The 25,163-nt window shown below is 42.7% G+C and overlaps 1 protein-coding gene across 6 annotated transcripts in view; it reads left to right on the top strand.

The window, feature by feature from the left end:
* ASCC1 (activating signal cointegrator 1 complex subunit 1) overlaps positions 1 to 25,163 on the top strand; it is a 129,493-nt gene that overhangs the window by 90,397 nt on the left and 13,933 nt on the right. For 5 of the 6 annotated variants that reach the window (XM_034930769.3, XM_034930766.3, XM_055092952.3 and 2 more), the window contains one exon: positions 4,644 to 4,729. The exons of the other annotated variant lie outside the window; for it this stretch is intronic. In XM_034930769.3, coding sequence (XP_034786660.2) covers positions 4,644 to 4,729 — 86 coding nt within the window. The remainder of the gene's footprint in view (positions 1 to 4,643; positions 4,730 to 25,163) is intronic. 6 annotated transcript variants of the gene reach the window in all.

The following is a 25,163-nucleotide window of genomic DNA, read 5'->3' as shown; positions in this document are numbered from 1 at the left end:
ACAAATACAGGATGCTCTGGTAAATTTTATATAAACAGTGAATAAATTTTTGGCATAAGTATGTCGCATGCAATACTTGGTGGCTTTTTTTTTTTTTTAAAGAGAAAAAAGAAAGGAAGGTGAGCTAGTGAAAGTAAATGTTAAATCAGTGTTTCTCAACTGGGGGTTATTTTGCCCCCAGATGACATTTGGCATTGTCTGGAGACATTTTTGGTTATCATAGTTAGGGAGCTGGAGATGGGTTGCTGCTGGCACCTAGTGGGTGCTGTCTAACACTCTACAATGCATGGGACGGTCCCCCATGACAAAGAATTATTCTTCCCAAAATGTCGTAGCACAGAGGTTGAGAAACCTTGTGTTAAAATAATAGTTTTTTTCTTCATGGACTCTGAGCCTTTTTATAAAAATGCCTTGTTTTAATCCTTGATTTGGGATAGTTGTTTATTTCAAAAAGAAGTTTTCTTTTCTTCCTGTCCCTATCTCCAAAGTGAAAGCTTCTCTAGTACCTTCAGCATCGGATCAGGAGTCACACATTCAAGCCATATGCAACTCTTCCTTCCAAGACTTGTGGTTCAAAATACACTAGCAGCACCAAGATCACGTATTCCGGTTTCATTTCCTTTCTTGAGCCCTGACCTTGGTTTTAGAAAATCTAGGTGGGGGCCAGGTGCGGTGGCTCATGCCTGTAATCCTAGCACTTTGGAAGGCTGAGGCGGGTGGATTACTTGCATTTAGGAGTTCAAGACCAGCCTGGCCAACATGGTGAAACCCCGTCTCTACTAAAAATACAAAAATTAGCCGGGTGTGGTGGCACATGCCTGTAATCCCAGCTACTTGGGAGGTTGAGGCAAGACAATCGCTTGAACCTGGGAGGCGGAGGTTACAGTGTGCTGAGATCGCACTCCAGCCTGGCAACAGAGCAAGACTCCTTCTCAAAAAAAAAAAAAAAAAAAAAAAATCTATCTAGAGGAGAAGATAACTCCATCAGGACTTGAACCATTGACTATTTGTAGGTTTTTAGTTAGGACAATTTGTGTGTCCCTTTTAGTTAAGGCACGTCTTTTAATTTCTCTCAGATATGTACCAAAGATCCCAACTGGCAATCATTTGATAATTAACCCCGTTTAGTTACAGTCATGGTAGGACCAAGAAATTTGTAGCTATCTAGTTATTAGTTCTAAAATACTACTATTTTGTGATGCCATATTGAATTTTATTTAAGACTTATAAATAAATCTCTATTTTACTTTTGAGAACACTGAGATTAAGAGAGCTTCAAATAACTCAGTTAAAGCCTATATACTCTTGTTTGGGTAGGTAATAGAATCCAAAACTTTGAACTTGTTCCAGTTGAGTGTGTGTGTGTGTGTGTATTTTTATTTTATTTTTTTGAAATGGAGTCTTGCTGTGTCGCCCAGGCCGGAGTGTGCAGTGGCGCCATCTCAGCTCACTGCAACCTCCGCCCCCCGGGTTCAAGCGATTTTCCTGCCTCAGCCTCCTGAGTAGCTGGGATTACAGGCACCTGCCACCGCGCTCAGCTAATTTTCGTATTTTTAGTAGAGACAGGTTTCACCATCTTGGCCAGGCTGATCTTGAACTCCTGACCTTGTGATCCACCTGCCTCGGCCTCCCAAAGTGCTGGGATTACAGGCATGAGCCACTGCGCCTGGCCCAGTTGAGCATATTTCTTTCCTTCGGGGAGTAGTAGTACAGGAAGTAGGAATATTTTCAATATCTATGTATTATAATGCAGCTTGTCCAGTGGAAACATGTAACTAGGTTTGTGCTATTTGTTTTATTCTGAACAGTATATTTTAATTTTGGAAAACAAATTGAGAATCCCCTGAGATGATGTACATTTTAACATTATTATGTAAAGGCAGAGTTTCAGAACTCTGGAGTGTACTCTAAATTTATTGTTTCAGAAGACATACTGTATTAAGAAAACGGTCTGTGATGATTGAAGTATTCTGTATCTGCGATGTCCAATATGGTAGCCACTAGACACATGGGGTTATTGAGCACTTGAAAGGTGGCTAGTGAGACTGTGAAAGTGAACTTTTATTTTTAATTTTAATTAAAATTTATGGGAAAACATCTGGATAGTGGCCACTGTTTTGGGCGTTGCAGGTATAGACAGTATTTTATTAGACATTTATTAGCTATCAGTACATTTTCCATTTGTCTTAGTCCTTAAATATTTGTTCAGAGCTCTTAAAACTATGTCATGGTCCATCATTAACTAATCTCTTAACACAGGAAGAGTTCAGATATGTAGGAATCTGTATATTCTAAGTTGTGTGGATCCAGGTTTATATTCAGTTAGTACTAGAGCTTTATATAAGAGAGTGTTGTGTGTTCACAGTCTAGTTATCCCTCTATTTGCAGATGTTCAAAATATAATCGCTTTATTGAGATATAATTCACATACTCTACAATTTACTCTCTTGATATATATATATAATTTAGTGGTTTTTAGTCTGGTTAAAGTTGTATAGCCATCACCACAATCAATTCTAGAACATTTTCATCACCCTAAAATGAAACCCCATACCCACTGGCAGTCACTTTCCATTTCTTCCTACCCCTCTCACTCTGCCCTCCCCTGACCTCCACCAAGCCCTAGGCACCACTTGCCTACTTTATGTCTCTATAGAGCTGCCTGTTCTGGACATTTCATATAAACAGAATCATGCTGTATGTGATCTTTTGTGGCTGGCTGCTTTCACTTAGCATAATATTTTCAAGGCTCATCCATGTTATAACACATCAGTACTTCATTCCTTTTTTTGTTTTGTTTTCTGTGTTTTTTTTTTTTTTTTTTTTTTTTTTGAGACAAGGTCTCTGTTGCCCAGGCTGGAGTGTAGTAGAGTGATCTTGGCTCTCTGCAACCTCCACCTCCCGCACTCAAATGATTCTCCCACTTCAGCCTCCTGAGTAGTTGGGAATACAGGCACATGCCACTACACCCAGCTAATTTTTAAACTTTTTTTTTTTTTTTCCTAAGATGAAGTTTTGCTCTTGTTGCCTAGGCTGGAGTACAGTGGTGCAATCTTGGCTCACTGCAACCTCCGCCTCCCAGGTTCAGGTAATTCTCTTGCCTCAGCCTCCTGAGTAGCTGGGATTACAGGTGTGCGCCACCATGCCTGGCTAGTTTTTGCATTTTTAGTAGAGACGGGGTTTCACCGTGTTGGTCAGGCTAGTTAGTCTCCAACTCCTGACCTAAGGTGATCCACCTGTCCCGGCCTCCCAAAGTGCTGGGGTTACAGGCATGAGCCACCATGTCTGGCTTAAACTTTTTTTTATAGTGACAAGGTCTCACTATATTGCCCAGGTTGGTTTCAGACTCCTGGGATCAAGTGGTCCTTCTGCTTCAGCCTCCCAAAGTGTTGGGATTACAGACGTGAGCCACCATGCCTGGTGCTTCATTTCTTTATGGCTGAATAATATTCCATTGTATGGATATGCCACATTTTATGTATCCTTTCATCAATTGGTGGACATTTGTGTTGTTTCCACTTTTTGATATTTATTTGGTATCAATTTATTTGTTGTTCTTTTGCAACTTCACACATTCTCTTTCTCTTAATTTTAAGTTGTGAAATATGCACGGGGTTGGGATCTTTGATTAAGAGCATCCTTCTCATTAGAGACATAGTTCCATAGTTACCCATGTGCAACTCCAGTGGGCTAGCTGAAATGTATTATGTATTATGTTCATGGAGTTTTTAAAACTCTAGATGTATTTCATCAATTCTGGCCTAGTACTCTCCTTACTTATAAAAGTAAAATAACGTACTTAAATGTGGAAATAAGTATTTTTGAAGGTCTGTCAGTGGGTAGGAAATGATTAATATTTCAGAAAATATTCTGAGTTAATTCTTGAGGATGCTTTGAATTTTTTGTACTCTGGACTCTCCTGTATTGAATTTTTACTTGAGAAGGACATGAAATGATGTTACATTTTTTTTCTTTCCTGTTTCCCTCTCTTTTGATATTCTTTTCCTTGCCAACCTTTAAGGATGTCTTTTGAGATATGCAACCCAAATTAACTTAAGAAGCTAGAGCACAGCTTGGTTTAGGCTAAGGTCATAGATTTGCTGCATTCCTGTGTAGAATATCTGTAAGGATACCTTTGATTGCAACTGAAGGGCTCTTTTTCCTTTGGGGGAAGTCCTTAAATCAACCCAGAGCATGAGTTTTGACTAGCTAATGTGTGAACTCTTATGTATTTTTACATATTTAAAATTATATGCCACTTTTCTTGGATCTATAGAACATAAGGAACCTTTGAAGATCACTTAGTCCTGCCTCTCACTTTGTCAATGAGGAACTAAGGTCCACAATGGAAACATAATTTGCCTAATAATGTAGCTAGTTGCATAGTTAGGAATATATAGTGAGTGCCTGGAGAATGTCGAATGAATAGGTGAATGAATAAATGTATACTGAATGAATTGTTGACAGAACTGAGACTAGAAGCCAGGTCTCTTGATTCATAGCCTGACATTTTTCCTCCTCATTATGCCACTTTCCAGGTAGTTTATGAAAATTTTGCTAGTTGTACCTATGTACCTATAGAAATCCAAGAGAAAACAACCAATCAATCTAAGCTTCTAACATTATCTTTGGAATATTTACAGCTGAAGGCAGGTACAATCTCTACACAGCGGATGGCAAATGTATCTTCAAGGAAAGAGAATCATTTGATGGCCGAAATATTTTAAAGGTCAGTATGAAGCAGAGTGAATTGGAAATCCTTTGGCACATGTCCTAAATAAGGCAGGAAAACAAGTAGTTCTCCGTATATTTTTTCATACTTCTTCATACTTTTTCTCATACTTGTTTTTTTTAATTATCTAAAGGGAAAGAGAGGAAAAGTAGCTGGTCCTCTTAAGGCTTTGGCACTTCTAGAGTATTTGAAATTGGTGGTTTGTTTGTTTATTTGTTTATCTGAGACAGTGTCTCGCTCTGTTGCTCACGCTGGAGTGCAGTGGTGCAAACACTGCTCACTGGAGCCTTGACCTCCTGGGCTCAAGTGGTCCTGCCACCTCTGTCTCCCAAAGTGCTGGAATTACAGGTGTGAGCCTCTGCACCCTGCCTGAAATTGGTGATATAAGAAACACTTAGAAAAAAAAAAAAAAAAAAAAAAGAAACCCTTAGGTATTCCAACCACTTGGATTCATAGAAATAAGTTGATTTCAACCTAAGTTTTACTCTGTACTTACCTCTAGAGGTTTGAGCTTGCATTTTTTTTAAGTGGAAAATAATTATTTGTCTTGTTTTAGTAGATTTTTCTCTTTACCCACAAAGTCAATCTCTGCAGTGGCTTTATAAGCCATTTTTACTCAGGAACAGCCTATGTCCTAAAAAGTAGATGGTCCATTTTTGACCATTGAAGCTTTGCCTTTCTGAGTGTTGAATTAATCTATGAAATGTAAGTAAAGGGGTTCTTCAGGATTACATTTGTCTTTCTCTAACAGACGACTACCCTTCTGTAATATTCATGATTTATGCCTTCTCCATCAGGTTAGCATGCCATTGTTCCTCTGGACAAAGAGAAACATAAGTTGATACTAATGGAGAGGTTTTCAGTTCTTCTTTTCACTTGCTCTGTAAGGGTTTAGGTCATTTTCTTTTTTTTATTTTATTTTATTTTATTTTATTTTATTTTATTTTTTATTGATCATTCTTGGGTGTTTCTCGCCGAGGGGGATTTGGCAGGGTCACAGGACAATAGTGGAGGGAAGGTCAGCAGATAAACAAGTGAACAAAGTTCTCTGGTTTTCCGAGGCAGAGGACCCTGCGGCCTTCCGCAGTGTTTGTGTCCCTGGGTACTTGAGATTAGGGAGTGGTGATGACTCTTAACGAACATGCTGCCTTCAAGCATCTGTTTAACAAAGCACATCTTGCACCGCCCTTAATCCATTCAACCCTGAGTGGATACAGCACATGTTTCAGAGAGCACAGGGTTGGGGGTAAGGTCACAGATCAACAGGATCCCAAGGCAGAAGAATTTTTCTTAGTACAGAACAAAATGAAAAGTCTCCCATGTCTACCTCTTTCTACACAGACACGGCAACCATCTGATTTCTCAATCTTTTCCCCACCTTTCCCCCCTTTCTATTCCACAAAACCGCCATTGTCTTCATGGCCCGTTCTCAATGAGCTGTTGAGTACACCTCCCAGATGGGGTGGTGGCTGGGCAGAGGAGCTCCTCACTTCCCAGTAGGGGCGGCCGGGCAGAAGCGCCCCTCACCTCCCGGACGGGGCGGCTGGCCGGGCGGGGGGTTGACCCCCCCACCTCCCTCCCGGACAGGGCAGCTGGCCGGGCAGAGGGGCTCCTCACTTCCCAGTAGGGGCGGCCGGGCAGAGGCGCCCCTCACTTCCCCGACGGGGCGGCTGGCCCGGCGGGGGGCTGACCCCCCCACCTCCCTCCTGGACGGGGCGACTGGCCAGGCAGAGGGGCTCCTCACTTCCCGGTAGGGGCGGCCGGGCAGAGGCGCCCCTCACCTCCCGGACAGGGCGGCTGGCCGGGTGGGGGGCTGATACCCCCACCTCCCTCCCGGACGGGGCGGCTGGCCAGGCGGGGGGCTGACCCCCCCACCTCCCTCCCGGACGGGGCGGCTGGCCGGGCGGGGGGCTGACCCCCTCACCTCCCTCCCGGACGGGGCGGCTGGCCGGGCGGGGGGCTGACCCCCCCACCTCCCTCCCGGACGGGGCGGCTGGCTGACACCCCACCTCCCTCCCCGACGGGGCGGCTGGCCGGGCAGAGGGGCTCCTCACTTCCCAGTAGGGGCGGCCGGGCAGAGGCGCCCCTCACCTCCCGGACGGGGCGGCTGGCCAGGCGGGGGGCTAACCCCCCCACCTCCCTCCCGGACGGGGCGGCTGGCCGGGCGGGGGGCTGACCCCCCCACCTCCCTCCCAGACAGAGCGGCTGGCCGGGCAGAGGGGCTCCTCACTTCCCAGTAGGGGCGGCTGGGCAGAGGCGCCCCCCACCTCCCGGACAGGGCGGCTGGCCGGGCGGGGGGCTGATCCCCCCACCTCCCTCCCGGACGGGGCGGCTGGCCAGGTGGGGGGCTGATCCCCCCACCTCCCTCCCGGACGGGGCGGCTGGCCGGGCGGGGGGCTGACCCCCCCACTTCCCTCCCGGATGGGGCGGCTGGCCGGGCGGGGGGCTGACCCCCCCCACCTCCCTCCCGGACGGGGTGGCTGGCCGGGCAGAGGGGCTCCTCACTTCCCAGTAGGGGCGGCCGGGCAGAGGCACCCCTCACCTCCCGGACGGGGCGGCTGGCCAGGCGGGGGGCTGACCCCCCCACCTCCCTCCCGGACGGGGCGGCTGGCCAGGCAGAGGGGCTCCTCACTTCCCGGTAGGGGCGGCCGGGCAGAGGCGCCCCTCACCTCCCGGACGGGGCGGCTGGCCGGGCGGGGGGCCGACCCCCCCACCTCCCTCCCGGACGGAGCGGCCGGCCGGGCAGAGGGGCTCCTCACTTCCCAGCAGGGGCGGCCGGGCAGAGGCGCCCCTCACCTCCCGGACAGGGCGGCTGGCCGGGCGGGGGGCTGACCCCCCCACCTCCCTCCCGGACGAGGAGGGAGGACGCTCCTCACTTCTCAGACGGGGTGGCTGCCGGGCGGAGGGGCTCCTCACTTCTCAGACGGGGCGGTTGCCAGGCAGAGGGTCTCCCCACTTCTCAGACGGGGCGGCCGGGCAGAGACGCTCCTCACATCCCGGACGGGGCGGCAGGGCAGAGGTGCTCCCCACATCTCAGACGATGGGCGGCCGGGCAGAGACGCTCCTCACTTCCCAGATGTGATGGCGGCCGGGAAGAGGCGCTCCTCACTTCCTAGATGGGATGGCGGCCGGGCAGAGACGCTCCTCACTTTCCAGACTGGGCAGCCAGGCAGAGGGGCTCCTCACATCCCAGACGATGGGCGGTCAGGCGGAGACGCTCCTCACTTCCCAGACGGGGTGGCTGCCAGGTAGAGGCTGCAATCTCGGCACTAAGGGAGGCCAAGGCAGGCGGCTGGGAGGTGGTTGTAGCAAGCCGAGTTCACGCCACTGCACTCCAGCCTGGGCGCCATTGAGCCCTGAGTTAACGAGACTCCGTCTGCAATCCCGGCACCTCGGGAGGCCGAGGCTGGCAGATCACTCGCGGTTAGGAGCTGGAGACCAGCCCGGCCGACACATCGAAACCCTGTCTCCACCAAAAAAATACGAAAACCAGTCAGGCGTGGCGGCGCGCGCCTGCAATCGCAGGCACTCGGCAGGCTGAGGCAGGAGAATCAGGCAGGGAGGTTGCAGTGAGCTGAGATGGCAGCAGTACCGTCCAGCTTCGGCTCGGCATCAGAGGGAGACCGTGGAAAGAGGGGAGAGGAGAGGGGAGAGGGGAGAGGGGAGAGGAGCGGGTTTAGGTCATTTTCAAGGCTATGGGTGTTTTGCTGAGGTGGAGGAGGGAGCATATGATAACGTCAGAATAGGCTTTAGCTTTAGAAATGCTTTTACTTTTTCTTCCCTATTCCACCCTCCATTCCCTTATGTTGTCTCTTTACAGTTTTTTTGCCAAATGCCTAATGTGACCCCATTGCTTTAATTAATGACATCACTCTTCAGCAGCTGTGACTGCTTACCATGGAGCCCAATAGGGCAGTGTCAGCCATCGTCTCAGGCATTCCCGCACCTGCATTGCAGAGCTATGCTGAGTCCTTCCTTTCCTTGATATGTTTTCTCTTTTTGAGTAGTTTTCTTGTTTTTGAGGTAGCTTTGGGTTTGAGTGGCAGGCTGCTAATGAATTCAGTTGTAGTTAACTTTACTGTTTTTTCCAGGCTACAGCTTCGGTGTGATATGAATCTTTCTCCTCCTTTATCTCCCTTCTTTGGGGATTTTCCAGTATCACAATGAATTACTTTGCTTTTTGTTGTTGTTAATTTGGTTAAGAAAGAAAATAGACTGAATGGGGAAAGAAATCTTTAGGAATGGCTCAAAGCCAACTGGGTTTTCATGGAATTAAAACTGAAGCCTTGTGTGTTGGTACAAGTCAGGTGTGAGGTGCTTTGACATCTATAAGAGTGGGGTGATGGCAGAGAGCCTGTTGGGTGGCCGTATGAGCAGTGTGGAGCTCTTACCTTGCTATAGAATTTCTCTCATTCTGGAAAGTAAGTTTTCAATTTAACTGCTTTTTCCTGAAATCTTCTGAACCACCCCAGTGATGATATGAATGTAGCTCCCTCTGGTGTTGACAAGGACTTGCTATATCAGTAATACCCTTATTAATTCAAGCCCAATCACTTTTAGAGCTGGACCTAGCTAGGTTCTTGGAGACCATTTAGTCCAATTCCCCACTTTAATCTCTGACATGAAATCTACTAAGGTAAAGTGACTTGCCAGAGGTACCGCTAGTTAGTAGCAGAATCTGAATCAGAAAAGAAAGACTCAAAACTCACAAATTGAGCATTATTTTCTGCTGCCTCCCGTAAAGATGCCCAGTGTTTAGGTAGAGACCATTAGATATTTGAAGTTGGGCATATCTGCCTGATCTGGGATAATGGCCAATTAAAGCTTGTTTCATTAATGGTGGGGCAGTGAGTGTGCCAATTAGTCTAAAACCGTAGCTAGTTAATAATTAGATTTTTGTATCGAATATAATATCAACACTAACAGAAATACTTATTGACTATATACCATCTGCCAGACTATGTGCCTTAAAGATGAAACAGTCATTACGATACAATCCCTGCCTTCTAGGAGCTTCCAGTCCGTGAGGGGTACAGATAGTTAATAGACAATTAGAATATAAAAACCATGGGGTGAGTTATGGACAAGTGCCTTTGACCACAGATAGTTATGATGACGTATCCTTTAGTATAGTATTTAATATTTTACTCCTTAATCACTAGTTCCAGAAAAATAATCTTTCACCTATGTTCAATCAAGAGAATTAGCTTCTTTTTTAAAATAAAAGTAAATGTGGGCTCCAACAGTTACCTCCCACCCCCAACACAGAGGCAATTAAATATGCTTGTGAAGTAGCCATAGTCCACCCACCTTTTGGCATTACCATGAATGGACACGTCTTTCTCAATTAAAACATGAGAATCCATGGCTCCTGAAGCCCTTAAAATAAAAACAGGATTTAGAAAACCAGTGGACTTCATATATATAGTTTTTGTATGATATGAAATTATTATGCTTAGAAAGAAAAAAAATCAATTTCACTAACAAGATAGGAACTGACTTGGAGTAAACAGAAAGGTTAACTGTATTGGTTGTTAAGGAGCCCAGGCATACGTGTGCAGCATATTAACAGCTGCATAGGCCAAGGATCAGGAATGCTGGTGATGGGAGGCAGCCTTAGAAAAAAAAAAAATCAACTTCATCTACTATTCAAAGAGAAACAAAACAAGAAAGAAAGTCATTGCTCATTGCTGTAAGAATTTAATGAGTAACAGCCAATTGCTATTCTACTCCATGAAGAAAATTGGTTCTTTTGGCTTGGTATAATATGTGTTCTGGGAGCCTTAGTAAGAAAAAAGAAATCTTTAATGACTGTTGCAGATGGAAGCCACATTTTTCTTTTGTACAGCTTTTTTGAGAGTTGTTGCAGCTGTAATATACTAGTGTCTGGTTATTCCTAGTTAAAAATAAGAAAGTCTTGCCCTAAGAAAGACTTTGAATTAAGAACTGACAACTAGAATCATTCTCCTGTGTTATTCAAACCTGAAAAAGAACAAACATATTTGGTTATGGTGGTTTTTTATGGAAAAGTGCCAGATAGCTCCAAAAGGAGGATGCATGAGTGAAGAAGACCTAGGCCAAATTAATGGGATGGTGTCCCCTCAGAGAGTATCCATTTCTAATCTAAGAGATAGCAAAAAAAAAAAAAAAAAAAAAAAAAAGATGTTGTTTGTTTAGCCATAGGCAGTGATAAATTTATAATTGGAGAAATCATGCTGACCTAAAGACACACTGCCTGGAAGTAAATGCTCCCTCACTAGCTAGAAGTAAAATGGTCATTAATTGCCAGCTTCTGGGGAGAGAGGTAATGACAGTCTGTTTGGGGTCTTAAGCAATAGAATCAGTATTCCAAGATTGTGCTCTCAGCAGATTGAACCAGGGGTACAATGTTAACTGTTCAAAAGCATAGCTTCTGACTGCAGAGTGAAGAGGAGGCATTAGAGCCCTAGGTTGTACTCATCAGAGAAGGTGATATGGTACAAATAAAGTCACAGTGATATATTTGGGAAAGAATGGAAAGTACTATAGGTCTAAAGTCAGAGGATAGTGTAAAAGTGCCATTTCTTTAGACACTTAGAAATCCTGGAAAATATAAGCCATGTAAAAGGGTGATGAATTTGTACCTTTTCTATTTTATATATAAGAATCTTTTAATTTAGAGAAAGAAGAGACTGGCAGTACTAAACTAACTGTATTAATTTTAAATACTTTCCCCTGAAAATATGTTTTAAATCTCTAGCCACATTGAGACTTTTCTTGAAAGATGTGAATGAGCCACCCAAGTATTTCATTCAGTTTTGGTTTTGTCCCATCTCTGTTCTTCAGAGCCTTTAAAAGGACAATTATAATGAATAAATTTCAATGAGATCTTTATTTAGTTTGCTTTACTTAGAGACATTTTTATGAAGGAAGCTTTTAAAAATACTGTTTATTCTTTTTTGCTGAAATATATATGTGTATATTTATATATGTACATGAGACATACATTTAATGTTTAACAAATAGTCATAAAATGAACAATGTGACTACTACCAAGGTCAAAGAGTGGAGCCTGCCTCCCATGCCCCTCCCGGTAGACTCTTTAGTCAGTCTATCCTAAGGGAACGAAAGCACAATTAACTTCTTAAACACTCTCAGGGGAGAGACTTGTTTTGAATGAATATTTTGTTTTGAAGTATTAGAAGAGTGTTGAAAAGATAAATTCAATTTTTTTTTTCTAGAGGACAGAGAAGGGGGGTGAGATTTAGAACTATGCGGTCACTTTTTAAAAAATTTAATAAACTTTATTTTTTAGAGCAGTTTCAGGTTCACAGCAAAATTGAGCAGGAAGTACAGTGTTCCCAAATGCCCCCATCCCTGCACACGCACAGCCTCCCCCACTATTGGCATCTGATACCACATTGGTACATCTTTAAAATCGATAGGCCACATTGACACATCATCACCCATGGTCCGCCGTTTACATTAGGATTCACTCCTGATTTTCTCTATTGAGTTCCTCTTTTCAGTTATTTTCATTTCTGCTCTTATTTTTTTTTTTTTTTTTTTTTTGAGACAGAGTCTTGCTCTGCCGCCCAGGCTGGAGTGCAGTGGCACGATCCCGGCTCACTGCAAGCTCCACCTCCCGGGTTCATGCCATTCTCCTGCCTCAGCCTCCCCAGCAGCTGGGACTACAGGCACACGCCACCATGCCTGGCTAATTTTTTTTGTATTTTTAGTAGAGTCGGGGTTTCACCATGTTGGCCAGGATGGTCTCGATCTCCTGACCTTGTGATCTGCCCTCCTCGGCCTCCCAAAGTGCTGGGATTACAGGCATTAGCCACCGCGCCCAGCCTCTGCTCTGATTTTTTAAATTATTTCTTTCATTCTGCTTAATTTGGATTTAATTTGCTCTTACTTTTCCAGTTGCCTAAGGGAAGAAGCTTAGATTATTGATTTTATATCATTTTTCTTTTCTAACATATGCACTAAATACTATAAATTTCCCTCTGAGCACTGCTTTTGATGTATCCTACAAATTTTGTTAAGTTGTATCTTCATTTTCATTTACCTTAAAATATTTTAAATCTCTCTTGAAGTTTCTTTTTTAAAAGTTAATTTTTAATTTCTTTAGGTATAGGGCCTCATCGCTCTGTCACCCAGGCTGGAGTGCAGTGGCACAATCATAGCTCATTGCAGCCTCGAACTCATGGACTCAAGTAATCCTTTCACCTCAGCCTCCCAAGTAGCTGAGACTACAGGCATGCACTGTCATGCCTGGCTAATTTTTCTTTTAAATTGTTTTGTAAAGATGGGGTTTCACTTTGTTATCCAGGCTGTTCTCTAACTCCTGGGCTCAAGCACTCAGCCTCACAAAATGTTGGGATTATAGGAGTGAGCTACCACACCCAGCTAAGGGTGTGGTAGCTAAGGTCTTTTTGTTGGTTAGAAGTGTGTGTTGGTTAGAAGTGTGTGGGTTTTTTTTTTTTTTTTTGAGACTGAGTCTGGTTCTGTTGCCCAGGCTGGAGTGCAGTGGCACGATTTTGGCTCACTGCAACCTCCGCCCCTGCAGGTTCAAGCAATTCTCATGCCTCAGCCTCCCACGTAGCTGGGATTACAAGCATGTGCCACCACACCCAGCTACTTTTTATATTTTCAGTAGAGATGGGGTTTCACCATGTTGGCCAGGATGGTCTTGAACTCCTGACGTTGTGATCCGCCCACCTTGGCCTCCCAAAGTGTTGGGATTACAGGCGTGAGCCGCTGCGCCTGGCTGAAGTGTGTGGTTTAATTTCCACCTATTTTGGGATTTTCCTGCTATCTTTGTTATCACTTTCAAGTTTAATTTCATTGTGGCCTGAGAGCAGACACTGTATGATTCTATTCTTTTAAATTTATTACAGCGTATTTTATGGCCCAGAATGTGATCTGTCTTAGTCAGTGTTTCCTGTGAGCCTGAGAAGAACATGTAATCTGCTGTTGTTGGATAAAATATTCTATAGATGTCAATTATATCCAGTCAGTTGGTAGTGCTGTTGAGTTCCACTATATCCTCACTGATTTTATGCCTTCTGGATCTGTCCATTTCTGATATATGCGGTTAGTTATAGTCTCCAACTATAATAGTGAGTTCATTGTTTCTTCTTGCTTCTGTCAACTTTTGCCTCATGTATTTTGACACTGTTTTTAGGCACATATGTGTTAAGGATTGTTAGGTCTTCTTGGACAGTTGATCTTTTTATCATTATGTATTGCTCCTCTTTATTCATAATAACTTTCCTTGCTCTGAAGTTTGCTCCATCTGAAATTAATATAGCTACTCAACTTTCTTTCAGTTAGTGTTAGAATGGTATATCTTTCTTCATCCCTTTATTTACTTTTTCTTTTCTTTTTTTTTTTTTTTAAGAACCCATCTATGCTGGGACATCCCTTTATTTTTAATCTCTGTGTGTCTTTATATTTAAAGTGAGTCTCTTGGCTGGGTACAATGCCTCATGCCTGTAGTCCCAGCGCTTTGGGAGGCCCACGTGGGAGGATCACTTGAGCCCAGGAGTTCAAGACCAGCATAAGCAACGCAGTGGGACCCTGTCTCTACAAAAAATTTAAAAAATTAGCTGGGCATGGTGGTGCACGCCTGTAGTCCCAGCTACTTTGGAGGCTGAGGTGGGAGGATCGCTTGTGCCTGGGAGGTTGAGGCTACAGTGAGCTATGATTGCACCATTGCACTCCAGCCTGTGTGACAGAGCAAGACCCTGTCGCGAAATAAATGAATAAATAAAAAGTCGGTCTCTTATAGACAATATATTGTTTGGCTGCTTTATTATTTTTTTTTAATTTAACACTCTCTGTCTCTTAATTGGTGTATTTAGACCATTGATATTTAAAGTGATTATTGATTAATATAGTTGGATTAATGTTTATTATATATGTTACTGTTTTGTATTTGTTGCCCTTGTTCTTTGTTTCTATTTTTGCCTCCCACACTTTTTCTGCCTTTTTTGGTTTATTTGAGCATTATATATAATTTCTTTTTCTCTTCTTTCTTAGCATATCGCTTATACTTGTTTCTCCCTCATTTTTTGAAGGATAATTTCACAGGGTTCAGAATTCCAGGTTGATGGAGTTTCTTTCTCTCAACAGTATTTCACTCCACTCTCTTTTTGATTGCATGGTTTCTGAGGAAAAGTCAAATGTAATTCTTATCTTGGCTTCTATATAGGAAAAGTATTTGTTTTTTCCCTTCGGCTTCTTTCACGATTTTTTCTTTATCTTTGGTTTTCAGAAGTGTGACTATGATATGCCTAGGTACAATTTTTTTTTTTTTTTTTTTGGTCTTTATTCTGCTTGGTACTCTCTGAGCTTCCTAGATCTGTGGTTTGGAATCTGACATTAATTTAGGAAAATTCTCAGTCTTTATTCCTTCAAATATTGTTTCCATTCCTTTTTTTCTTCTCCTGGTATTTGCATTGTGTGCACCTTATATCTTTCGTAGTTGTACCACAGTTCTTGGATATTCTGTTGTGTTTTTTCAGTCTTTGTTCTCTGCTTTTCAGTTTGGGAAGTTTCTATTGTCATATCCTCAAGCTCAGAGATTCTTTCTCAGCCATGTCCAGTCTGCTAATGAGCCCATCAAAGGCATTCTTTATTTTTGTTGCAGTATTTTTATTATTTATTTATTTACTTATTTATTTATTTGAGATGGAGTCTCACTCTGTCGTCCAGGCTGGAGTGCAGTGGTGCAATCTTGGCTCACTGCAACCTCCGCCTCCTGGGTTCAGTCAATTCTCTCGCCTCAGCCTCCCGAGTATCTGGGATTACAGGCACCCGCCATCATATCTGGCTAATTTTTGTAGAGATGGGATTTCACCATGTTGGCCAGGCCAGTCTTAAACTCCTGACCTCAGGTGATCCGCCTGCCTCGGCCTCCAAAAGTGCTGGGATTACAGGCGTGAGCCACTGCACCCAGCCTGTTACAGTGCTTTTAATCACTAGTATTTCTCTTTGATTCTTTCTTAGAATTTCCATCTCTCTGCCTGCATTATCCATCTGTCCTTGCATGTTGTCTCCTTTATCCATTGGAGTCCTTAGCATATTAATCATAGTTGTTCCCAGTATGATAATTCCAACACCCCTGCCATTTCTGACTCTGGTTCTGATGTTTGCCCTCTCTCTTCAAATTGTGTTTTTTTTGTTTTTTTTTTCCTTTTACTATGTCTTGTAGTAATTTTTTGTTGAATCTGGACGTGATGTACTGGGTGAAAGGGACATGATGTACTGTTGTGTGATGGTAAGGTTGGACGGAGGGGAAGTGTTCTGTAATTCTGTGATTAGGTCTCAGTCTTTTGGTGAGCTTGTGCCACTGGACTGTGAATATCACCTATGCTTCTCATCACCCCCGTTAGGTGGAACAGGATGGTTAGAGGGGCCCCTATGTGGAAGACTGGAGGGAGCTGAGGTGGGGTTCCTACACATGGAAGGTTAGTGCCCACCAGGGCTGGATATTTCTCTTCCCCACTGTGGATGGCTAGAGGGGGCTGGAGTTGGATATCATCCTTCCCCTAGGTATGTTAAGCTTTCATAAAACCCCAGCAGGTTAGGCTCTGGTAAAATAGTTTCTCCTGAGGGCAGGCCTTGTTAAGAACAAAGTGGTCTGGCATATTTCAGAATGGTTCTTTTATTCCTCCCCCTGCTGGAAGCAGGAGGCCAAGTAGAGCTCCTGGAGGTAAAATTACAAAAACTTTTGGTGAGGTGGTTCCCTGGAGTTTCTAACTCTTAGACTTGTCCACACAGCCTCTAGCAGTTCGTCAATTACAGTTAGGTTACTCCACTCTCTGGAGGTTTCTCCTGTGGGTTTCTTCTCCCTTGTGATTCTCTGTATCCACCTGTGTGTGTCTCCAGTTTTGGGGGCAGCAATTTGTCCCCGACCTCAGTCTTCTGACAGACCTATGAAGAGTTGTCAAGGTTTCAGTTTGTTCAGCTTTTCCCTGTTAGGATGGAGTGGCGACTTCCGAAGTCCTTAATGCTAGACTGGAAACTAGAAGTCTTGTAGCTTTTAAAAAAAGATATTAATGCTTGCAAAGGGAGACTAGCATTTAGAAAGTATATTATTTCTTTCTTTTTCTTTTTTTTTTGAGACGGAGTTTCATTCTTGTTGCCCAGGCTGGAGTGCAATGGTGCGATCCTGGCTCACTGCAGCATCCGCCTCCCAGGTTCAAGGAATTCTCCTGCCTCAGCATCCTGAGTAGCTGGGACTATAGGCGTGCACCACCATGACCGGCTAATTTTGTATTTTTAGTAGAGACGGGGTTTCACCATGTTGGTCAGGCTGGTCTCGAACTCCTGACCTCAGGTAATCCACCCGCCTTGGCCTCCTGAAGTGTTAGGATTACAGGCGTGAGCCACCATGCCCAGCCAGAAAGTGTATTATTTCATTTGAGGAAGAAAACATTGTTTCTTTTTATTATCCAGTTTTATTATTCGATTCAATATTCAGCCATATTATATACTGTTTTTGAAAATTATTTCTTTTCTTTTTTTTTTTTTTGAGATGGAGTCTCGCTCTGTCACCCGGGCTGGAGTGCAGTGGCACGATCTTGGCTCACTGCAAGCTCTGCCTCCCGGGTTCATGCCATTCTCCTGCCTCAGCCTCCCAAGTAGCTGGGACTATAGGCGTGTGCCACCACCCCCGACTAGTTTTTTGTATTTTTAGTAGAGAGAGGGTTTCACCGTGTTAGCCAGGATGGTCTCGATCTCCTGACCTCGTCATCTGCCCGCCTCAGTCTCCTAAAGTGCTGGGATTACAGGCGTGAGCCACCATGTCCGGCCGAAAATTATTTTCTTAGTCACTTGGCTCTTCTTTAGATTTTTTTCTCAAAACTCAAATTTCTCAGAAAGTCTTTCCTTGATTGTCTATTGCTAAATGTCCCATTGCACTATTATAGCAGGATATATAACAGCAAATGGAATTTAGGATAAAGTTATTGTCCCTTGATTTTCACCATGGCTCTTGTGCCTTTTTTACTATGTTATATTTCTATGACTGGATATTTTAACATTGTTTAAGTAAAATCACTAGCAGATGTCACTTCTTCTCCAGGCTTTTAAAGCTAATACACAAACTGCAGTTCAGTTGGCCATACTAATATTTTGTAATAGCTTTTATATATAGCATTGAAAGCAATTACATTATTCTTGACAATCATGTGAAGTAGACAATTGTTAGTGAAACAGATATGCAACTTCCTGAAGAATCATTTGGAAAGTAAAAATGTTATTTAAAAGGATCAATTAGAGAATGAGAGGGTCCTTGGAGATTACATATATGCACTCACATATACGCATATTTAATCAAAGACTGGAAGAAAGAGTCAAGGAAATCTCTGGCAAATGGCAAAGAGAAAATATGAGGGGAAAATATGACAAAGAGCGTTCTCAATCAGTGCAAAAATTAACATTAGTGTTCTAAAAGGAGGAAATAGACCCTAAGGTCTTGATCTTGGATGAAAGAGGCTATGAACTGGTAGTGCTTCCAGGCATATGGCAGTAGCAAACAGAAATCTCTGGAAGAAGGTACCATCACCCTCTGCCTAAAAATATTCCTCCAGGGAACTTTTTCTCCAAAAGTGGCCAATACACAGTCAAAGATGATTAGACATAAGAGGAAACCAGTCACAATAAGCAAACAGACTTATAAAACTCATAAATATATGACATACTAGAGTTATCAGACTTGGACTAAAAACAACTGTGCTTACTGTGTTCGAAGAAATCAAAGCCAAGCTTAAATTTGTTTTTTAATTCTTAAAATTTAAAAAGCCAGGCATGGTGGCCCACGCCTGTAATCCCAGCACTTTGGGAGGCTGAGGCAGGAGAATCGCTTCAACCTGGGAGGTGGAGGTTGCAGTGACCTGAGATCACGCCACTGCACTCCAGCCTGGGCAACAGAGTGAGACTCCATTGCAGAAAATAAAAAATTTAAAATATAGAGATGGGGTCTTACTGTGTTGCCCAGACTGGTCTCGAACTTCTGAGCTTAAGTGATCCTCCTGTCTTGGCCTCCCAAGTGCTAGGATTAAAGGCATGAGCCACTGTGCCTGGCTGGCAAGCTTAAAATTTTTATCAGAGAATTGGGAACTATTAAAAAGAAAATCCCATATAACAGTTCTGAAAAAGAACCAAATAGAAATGCTAGATCTATAAAAGGCAATAACTGAAATAAAGAGCTCAGTGTATGGGTTTAGCAGCAAATTAGACATAGCTGAAGAGGGAAATCGTGAACTGGAAGTTAGATCAGAAGAAATTATGTAGAATGATGCATAGACAGATAAAAATTACAGAAAGAGAACAAAACATTCAGGATAGTAAGTGAGAAGATCTAACATATATTTAATTGGAACCTCTGAAGGAGAGAATGGGGCATAGTTGGTGAAAAACATCAATCTAAAGATTAAAGAAGCCCGATGAATTTTAAACAGGAACTCTGTTAAGTGAGCTTATATTGTACTTTGCTTTCTTACAACTTGTGACTGAATCATGGACAACATTAACTAAACTACTTGAGTCCTAACAGTTTTTAAACTGATGGCCAAAATTTAATGGCAGTATCTACATTACAAAGAACAAAAAGCAGGAAGTTCAGCCAAAGAATGCTTTTCTTGAAGTAGGTTTTTAAAAAAGAAGGAAGGATAAAACTATTCAGGATTCCTTTTACTATTCTTATTACATTTTTATAAGTGTAAAACTATGTTGAAATAAAAAATTTTATGAAGAAAGAAGGACAGACAGGCATACACTTAGGAGCTTAGTAGGACACTTAACCATTTGGGGTGTACGTGTGTTTATATAGCACCTTCCAGAAAAGTTTGTTGATTCTTGGCTGTGTCTTTTTGCAATGTTTACGATAGATGCACCTCTTAACTGTTGATCTTACCACATAAATTGGGCCATTTGATTTCAAAGAGTGTAAGAATTTAATTGGTATAAAGAACAACTTTCTTATTAGAGTGTTTCATATTAGAGCAATTTACTAAGAAAGTAGCTGCATCTTTCATGAGAGTGTTTTTTGTTTTAAGGAAGGAGAACCCATTTCTCTAGTCTGAATAAGCACTATAAAGCCATTCTTCCTGCCACCGTCCCTTTCAGACTAGTCCCTATTTATTCTCTCCAACCTGTCTGCCACCTCTACCATTATACCAAAACAACACTGTAAAAAGTCATTGATAGCCCCTGTTTGTTCAGTGCCTTGACCTACTTTTACTTTTTCCCCAGTATCCGCACTGAGAGTGTTAAGCCCTTTTCTCCTTCAAATGCTTTCTTCTCTTGGCTTCAGTGGCAGTTGGCTCTCCTGGTTTTCTTCCTGATTCTGGAGCTACTTTTTAAAAAATTCACTCCATAATATGTCTATTCCCTAAGGTTTTGTCCTTATCTCTGTGTTTTTCTTTTACTACAGTCTCCCTGTATTCAAATGATACTTGTTCTTCAAAGTCCAATACAGATACTACCTCTTCCTTAATGGTAAGAGCCGTCCAAATCAATAGAGCTCTCTCCATCTCTCAGCTACCCCTCTCTCCCTACTTTGATTGTTCAGAGGCCTCTTAGGTGCCTCTCAGTGCTTAGCAATGTGTCTTGCACCTGGCAGGCACTCAGGAAACTTTTTTGGAACTGTTTTCTACAGACATCAGATTTTGGAAGGAGAGAAGAAAAAGATTTTTTCTTATGCATCAATAGAACACTAGATTTGCCAGAGGGGATATTTTTTGCCTTGTACTTCATATAATAAACTCTTAAAGCAGGACTTGGCAAACTACTGTTTGAAGGCCAAACGTGGCCCACCACCTGTATTTTTTATGGCCCTCTAACCAAGAATAGTTTTTACATTTTTTAATGATTGAAAAAACATCAAAAGAAGAATACTGTACTATTTAATGATATGAAAATTATGTGAAATCCAAATAAGTAAAACTTTGTTGAAACACAGCTCAGCTCATTTACTTACACACCATTTGGCACAGTTGTGTACTTGTGGTGGAATCCGTGTGGCCTCCTGGCCTTTTAAAAAAAAAGTTTGCTGACTCCTGTCTTAGAGGTTAGAGTTTAGTTTTTCTTTTATTTCACCCAACACAATTTTGCTTTATGATTAAATATGATGCATTTATTTAATAGGCCCTCAAGATAAACTAATTATGTCATAAAGATATAGTTAACAACAGTCAATCCTATTGAATTTCTGTTTAATTAATTATTTTCATTTCTAGCAAATGTTTCTTTTTTTTTTTTTTTTTTGAGACGGAGTCTCACTCTGTCACCCAGGCTGGAGTGCAGTGGTGCGATCCAGTTCACTGCATGCTCCGCCTCCCGGGTTCACACCATTCTCCTGCCTCAGCCTCCCGAGTAGCTGGGACTACAGGGGCCCGCCACCATGCCCGGCTAATTTTTTGTATTTTTAGTAGAGACGGGGTTTCACCATGTTAGCCAGGATGGTCTCGATCTCCTGACCTCGTGATCCGCCTGCCTCTCGGCCTCCCAAAATGCTGGGATTAGAGGCGTGAGCCACCACGCCCAGCCATTTATTTCTTTTTTAAAATTAGGTTACTCAACTCAAGAAAAGAGAGCCGCAAACTGAATATACCTATAGCTCATACTCACAATCTTTCAAGTTCATTTCTCAATTAAATTTGATTGCAGCTTTATTACTACACATAGCAAGACTCAGCTGATAAAGATAATAATGAGCTTACATTTACATTTAACTTTCTTTTATTTCAAAATACATCCAAAATTAATTCTGTGCTTCTCTATGGTATGCACTGATTAACTTGAAACATGGACAGTGTTTTTGTTTGAAGGCAGCTTCATTTATGCCTTATTACAGAAGGTATTAATAAAAAATATTGAATGAAAAATAAAGTGCACTGAACTTGCAAGTAAATGGTGCTAATTTTACAATTAGCATGAATGTCAGAAAAATGTGAAAGTTTAGGAAGGAGATTGTGACAAGACATCCTGCTAGAATATGGTGCTTTGTTAGTGATAAGATATGGCTCTGCCTCCCTTCTTTGATGATGAAAAGCTATAAAAATAGGAGATTGCAGAAGATTATTAGGGGCTTTTCATATTTTGACAGCAATAGAAAAACAATATACTATGTTTTAAAGGATCTGAAAGACTTCTGACAGGTGATTGGGCAGTTCCTTAGAGCATCAGATATATAAGGAAAAAGTACAGTTTGAAATGCTTCAGTTTGGTGTTGTAGCTTCTTATTTCAGTCTATTTAGGGGGTGAGGGAAAGGAAGATTCAACTCTAAGCTGTGTTTCACCAAAACTTCTCCTTGGAATTTTTAAATGTGTCTTATGTGTTACTTTGCCTGGACAGTGAAGTCTTAAAACACTAATGAGAGCATCTGAAGATATGGCTGTCAGTGAGGTGAAACCATTGTTAACATGGAACTGCAAAACAAGAAATTGACTGATTTTTGGCAGAAGCCAACATCCATTCTGGGAAGATGCACCTTCCCTGGTCTGTAAAATACCTTTGCTCTCTTTTGAATTCATGTTCACAGGTTATTCCTCTTTGCAGTGGGACTGGAATACTTCCATGTGTTGTCCTGGGTCAGTCAGGGAATCATGCAGGGTTTTTGAAAGGGCCCAGCCAGCACAATAACAAGAAATAGAAAAAAAATTAAGAGGTTAGCATTACCTTTCTTAAAATCATTTCTGGTTCTTATCAGAATGAAAATAAATATTTGGTAATGTTTATTGAATACCTACTAAATATAAAACACTAAGCTACATGCTTGGTGCATTTGAGGGAGGGGGAATAAATATTCAATTGTCTTTGGTTCCTGTGATGTCATTCTTATGAACTCTTTGAACGGGATGTCTGTACTTACTGTAGAAAATACTTATCTTTTTATGTGTTCATTTCTAGGACTGTTCATATTATTTTGGATGTAGTTCACTGATGAAATGAGTGGGTCACTTTGGGTCCATTGTATGTTGGGGTTTTTTTTTTTTTTTTTTTTTTTTTGGAGGCAGAGTCTAGCTCTGTTGCCCAGGCTGGAGTGCAGTGGAGGATCTCGGCTCACTGTAACCTCCACCACTTGGGTTCAAGTGATTCTCGTGCTTCAGCCTCCTGAGTAGTTGGGATTACAGGCATGTGCCACCATGCCCGGCAAATTTTTGTATTTTTAGTAGAGATGGGGTTTCATGTTGGCCAGGCTGGTCTTGAACTACTGACCTCAAGTGATCCACCCACCTCGGCCTCCCAAAGTGATGTGCTTACAGGTGTGAGCCACTGCACCCGGCCGTTGTTTTTTTAAATTGTGGTAAAATATACATAAGATTGGCTATTTTAACCATTTTTAAGTGTACAATTCAGTGGCATTAAGTACATTCATGTTGTTACGCGACCATCATCACTATCCATCTCCAGAACTTTTTCATCATTCCAAATTAAAACTCATTTTAATGAACAACTCCCCATTTCCCCTTCCCCTTGGTAACCACCACTCCAGTTTCTGTCTCTATGAATTTGACTACTCTAGGTACTTCATGTAAGTGGAATTGTACATTTGTCCTTTTGTGTCCAGTTTATTTCACTCAGCATAATGTTTTCAAGGTTCACCTATGTTGTAGCATATGTCAGAATTTCATTCCTTATTAAGGCTGAATATTATTCCATTGTACATATATTCTGCATTGTGTGTTTTTAGCTACAGTATAAACAAACCAGTAGCAGAATATAAATCTGGACCCAGAGATGGTGACAGGGCACTGTCCTCTTTGAAGCAGCCCTTTGTTAGAGACCAGACCAAATAAAACCGTTTTAGTTTCAGGGGCTTTGTATCAACAATGGCTAAGTGTTATTCCAAATGTTAGAGGACACTGGTGGAAAGAGGTAAAAGAAACAAGAGTGAAGCTCACTATGCTATGAAGCTGTGATGTCTTCTTAAAAAATGATGCTTGGCCTGGCGTGGTGGCTCACGCCTGTAATCCCAGCACTTTGGGAGGCCGAGGCGGGAGGATCACGAGGTCAGGAGATCGAGACCATCCTGGCTAACACAGTGAAACGCCATCTCTACTAAAAATACAAAAAAATTAGCCGGGCACGGTGGCAGGCACCTGTAGTCCCAGCTACTCGGGAGGCTGAGGCAGGAGAATGGCATGAACCCGGGAGGTGGAGCTTGCAGTGAGCCAAGATCGCACCACTGCACTCCAGCCTGGGCTACAGTGAGAGACTCCGTTTCCAAAAAAAAAAAAAAAAAAGATGCTCTCTTCCCCATATCCGAGGGATGAAACAATTTTAGAATTAATACTCAAATGTGAACATTATTATTACAAATTAAAAGCGAGAAAATGGTATAATCAGAAATTCAATTCAGAGTTTATTCTCTCAGTTGTAGGTTAAAACTTTGAATTTTTTTTTTTTGAGATAGGGTCTTGCTCTGTCACCCAAGGCTGGAGTGTAGTGGCATCATCTTGGCTTACTGCAGCCTCAGTCTCCCAGGCTTAAGTGATCCTCCCACTTCAGCCTCCTGAGTAGATGGGACTACAGGCGTGTGCTGCCACACCCAACTAATTTTTGTATTTTTTTGTAGCGATGTCTTGCCATGTTGCCCAGGCTGGTCTTGAACTCCTGGGCTCAAATGATCCACCCACCTTGGCCCCCCAAAGTGCTGGGATTACAGGCATGAGCCACCACGCCTGGCCTGATACCAATTTCTTAAATTGTAGTGGCCTTATGACTGTGACATGCACGGAGATGATAACCCTCTCTCTCTTCCAAAGCATTTTGCTTATTTGACATCTAGCCCACACCTTTGCAGAGGGGAAGGAGGGCCATCTGAATTAGATTATAGAAAAGTGTGTGTTAGAGTCTATAAAGTTACAGTGATGCTACTCAAGGCATGTTTCCTTTGGTTCTGACAGAGGATGCAGTATTTCATGTCTTCCCGTCTAATGAGGTAACTTAGTTGAAAATAACTTAGTTGATAACATGTGGCAGCCTCTCTCCCCTCTTCCAGGGAGCCAATCCAAGGCCAGCCATTATTTGGATAGCTGTTATTTATATGCATGTGTACTCTTTGCATTGTCTGATGTTGCCTAGGGACATCTGATTTGCTTTTTTTGAGACGGAGTCTCGCTGTATCACCCAGACTGGAGTGCAATGGCGTGATCTCAGCTCACTGCAACCTCCGCCTCCCGGGTTCAAGCGATTCTCCTGCCTCAGCCTCCTGAGTAGCTGGGATTACAGGCACGTGCCACCACGCCCAGCTGATTTTTGTATTTTTAGTAGAGACGGGGTTTCACCATGTTGGTTAGGCTGGTCTCGAACTCCTGACCTCATGATCCACCCACCTCGGCCTCCCAAAGTGCTAGGATTACAGGCATGGGCCACTGCGCCCGGCCTGATTTGCTCTTTAACTTCTGGATGCTGCCTTGTTGGTGGAGAAGT

Source organism: Pan paniscus, chromosome 8, assembly GCF_029289425.2.
Source record: "Pan paniscus chromosome 8, NHGRI_mPanPan1-v2.0_pri, whole genome shotgun sequence".
In the NCBI taxonomy this organism is placed as follows: domain Eukaryota; kingdom Metazoa; phylum Chordata; class Mammalia; order Primates; family Hominidae; genus Pan; species Pan paniscus.
Note: the sequence above shows the minus strand (reverse complement) of the source record. Positions and strands in the feature narration are given on the sequence as shown.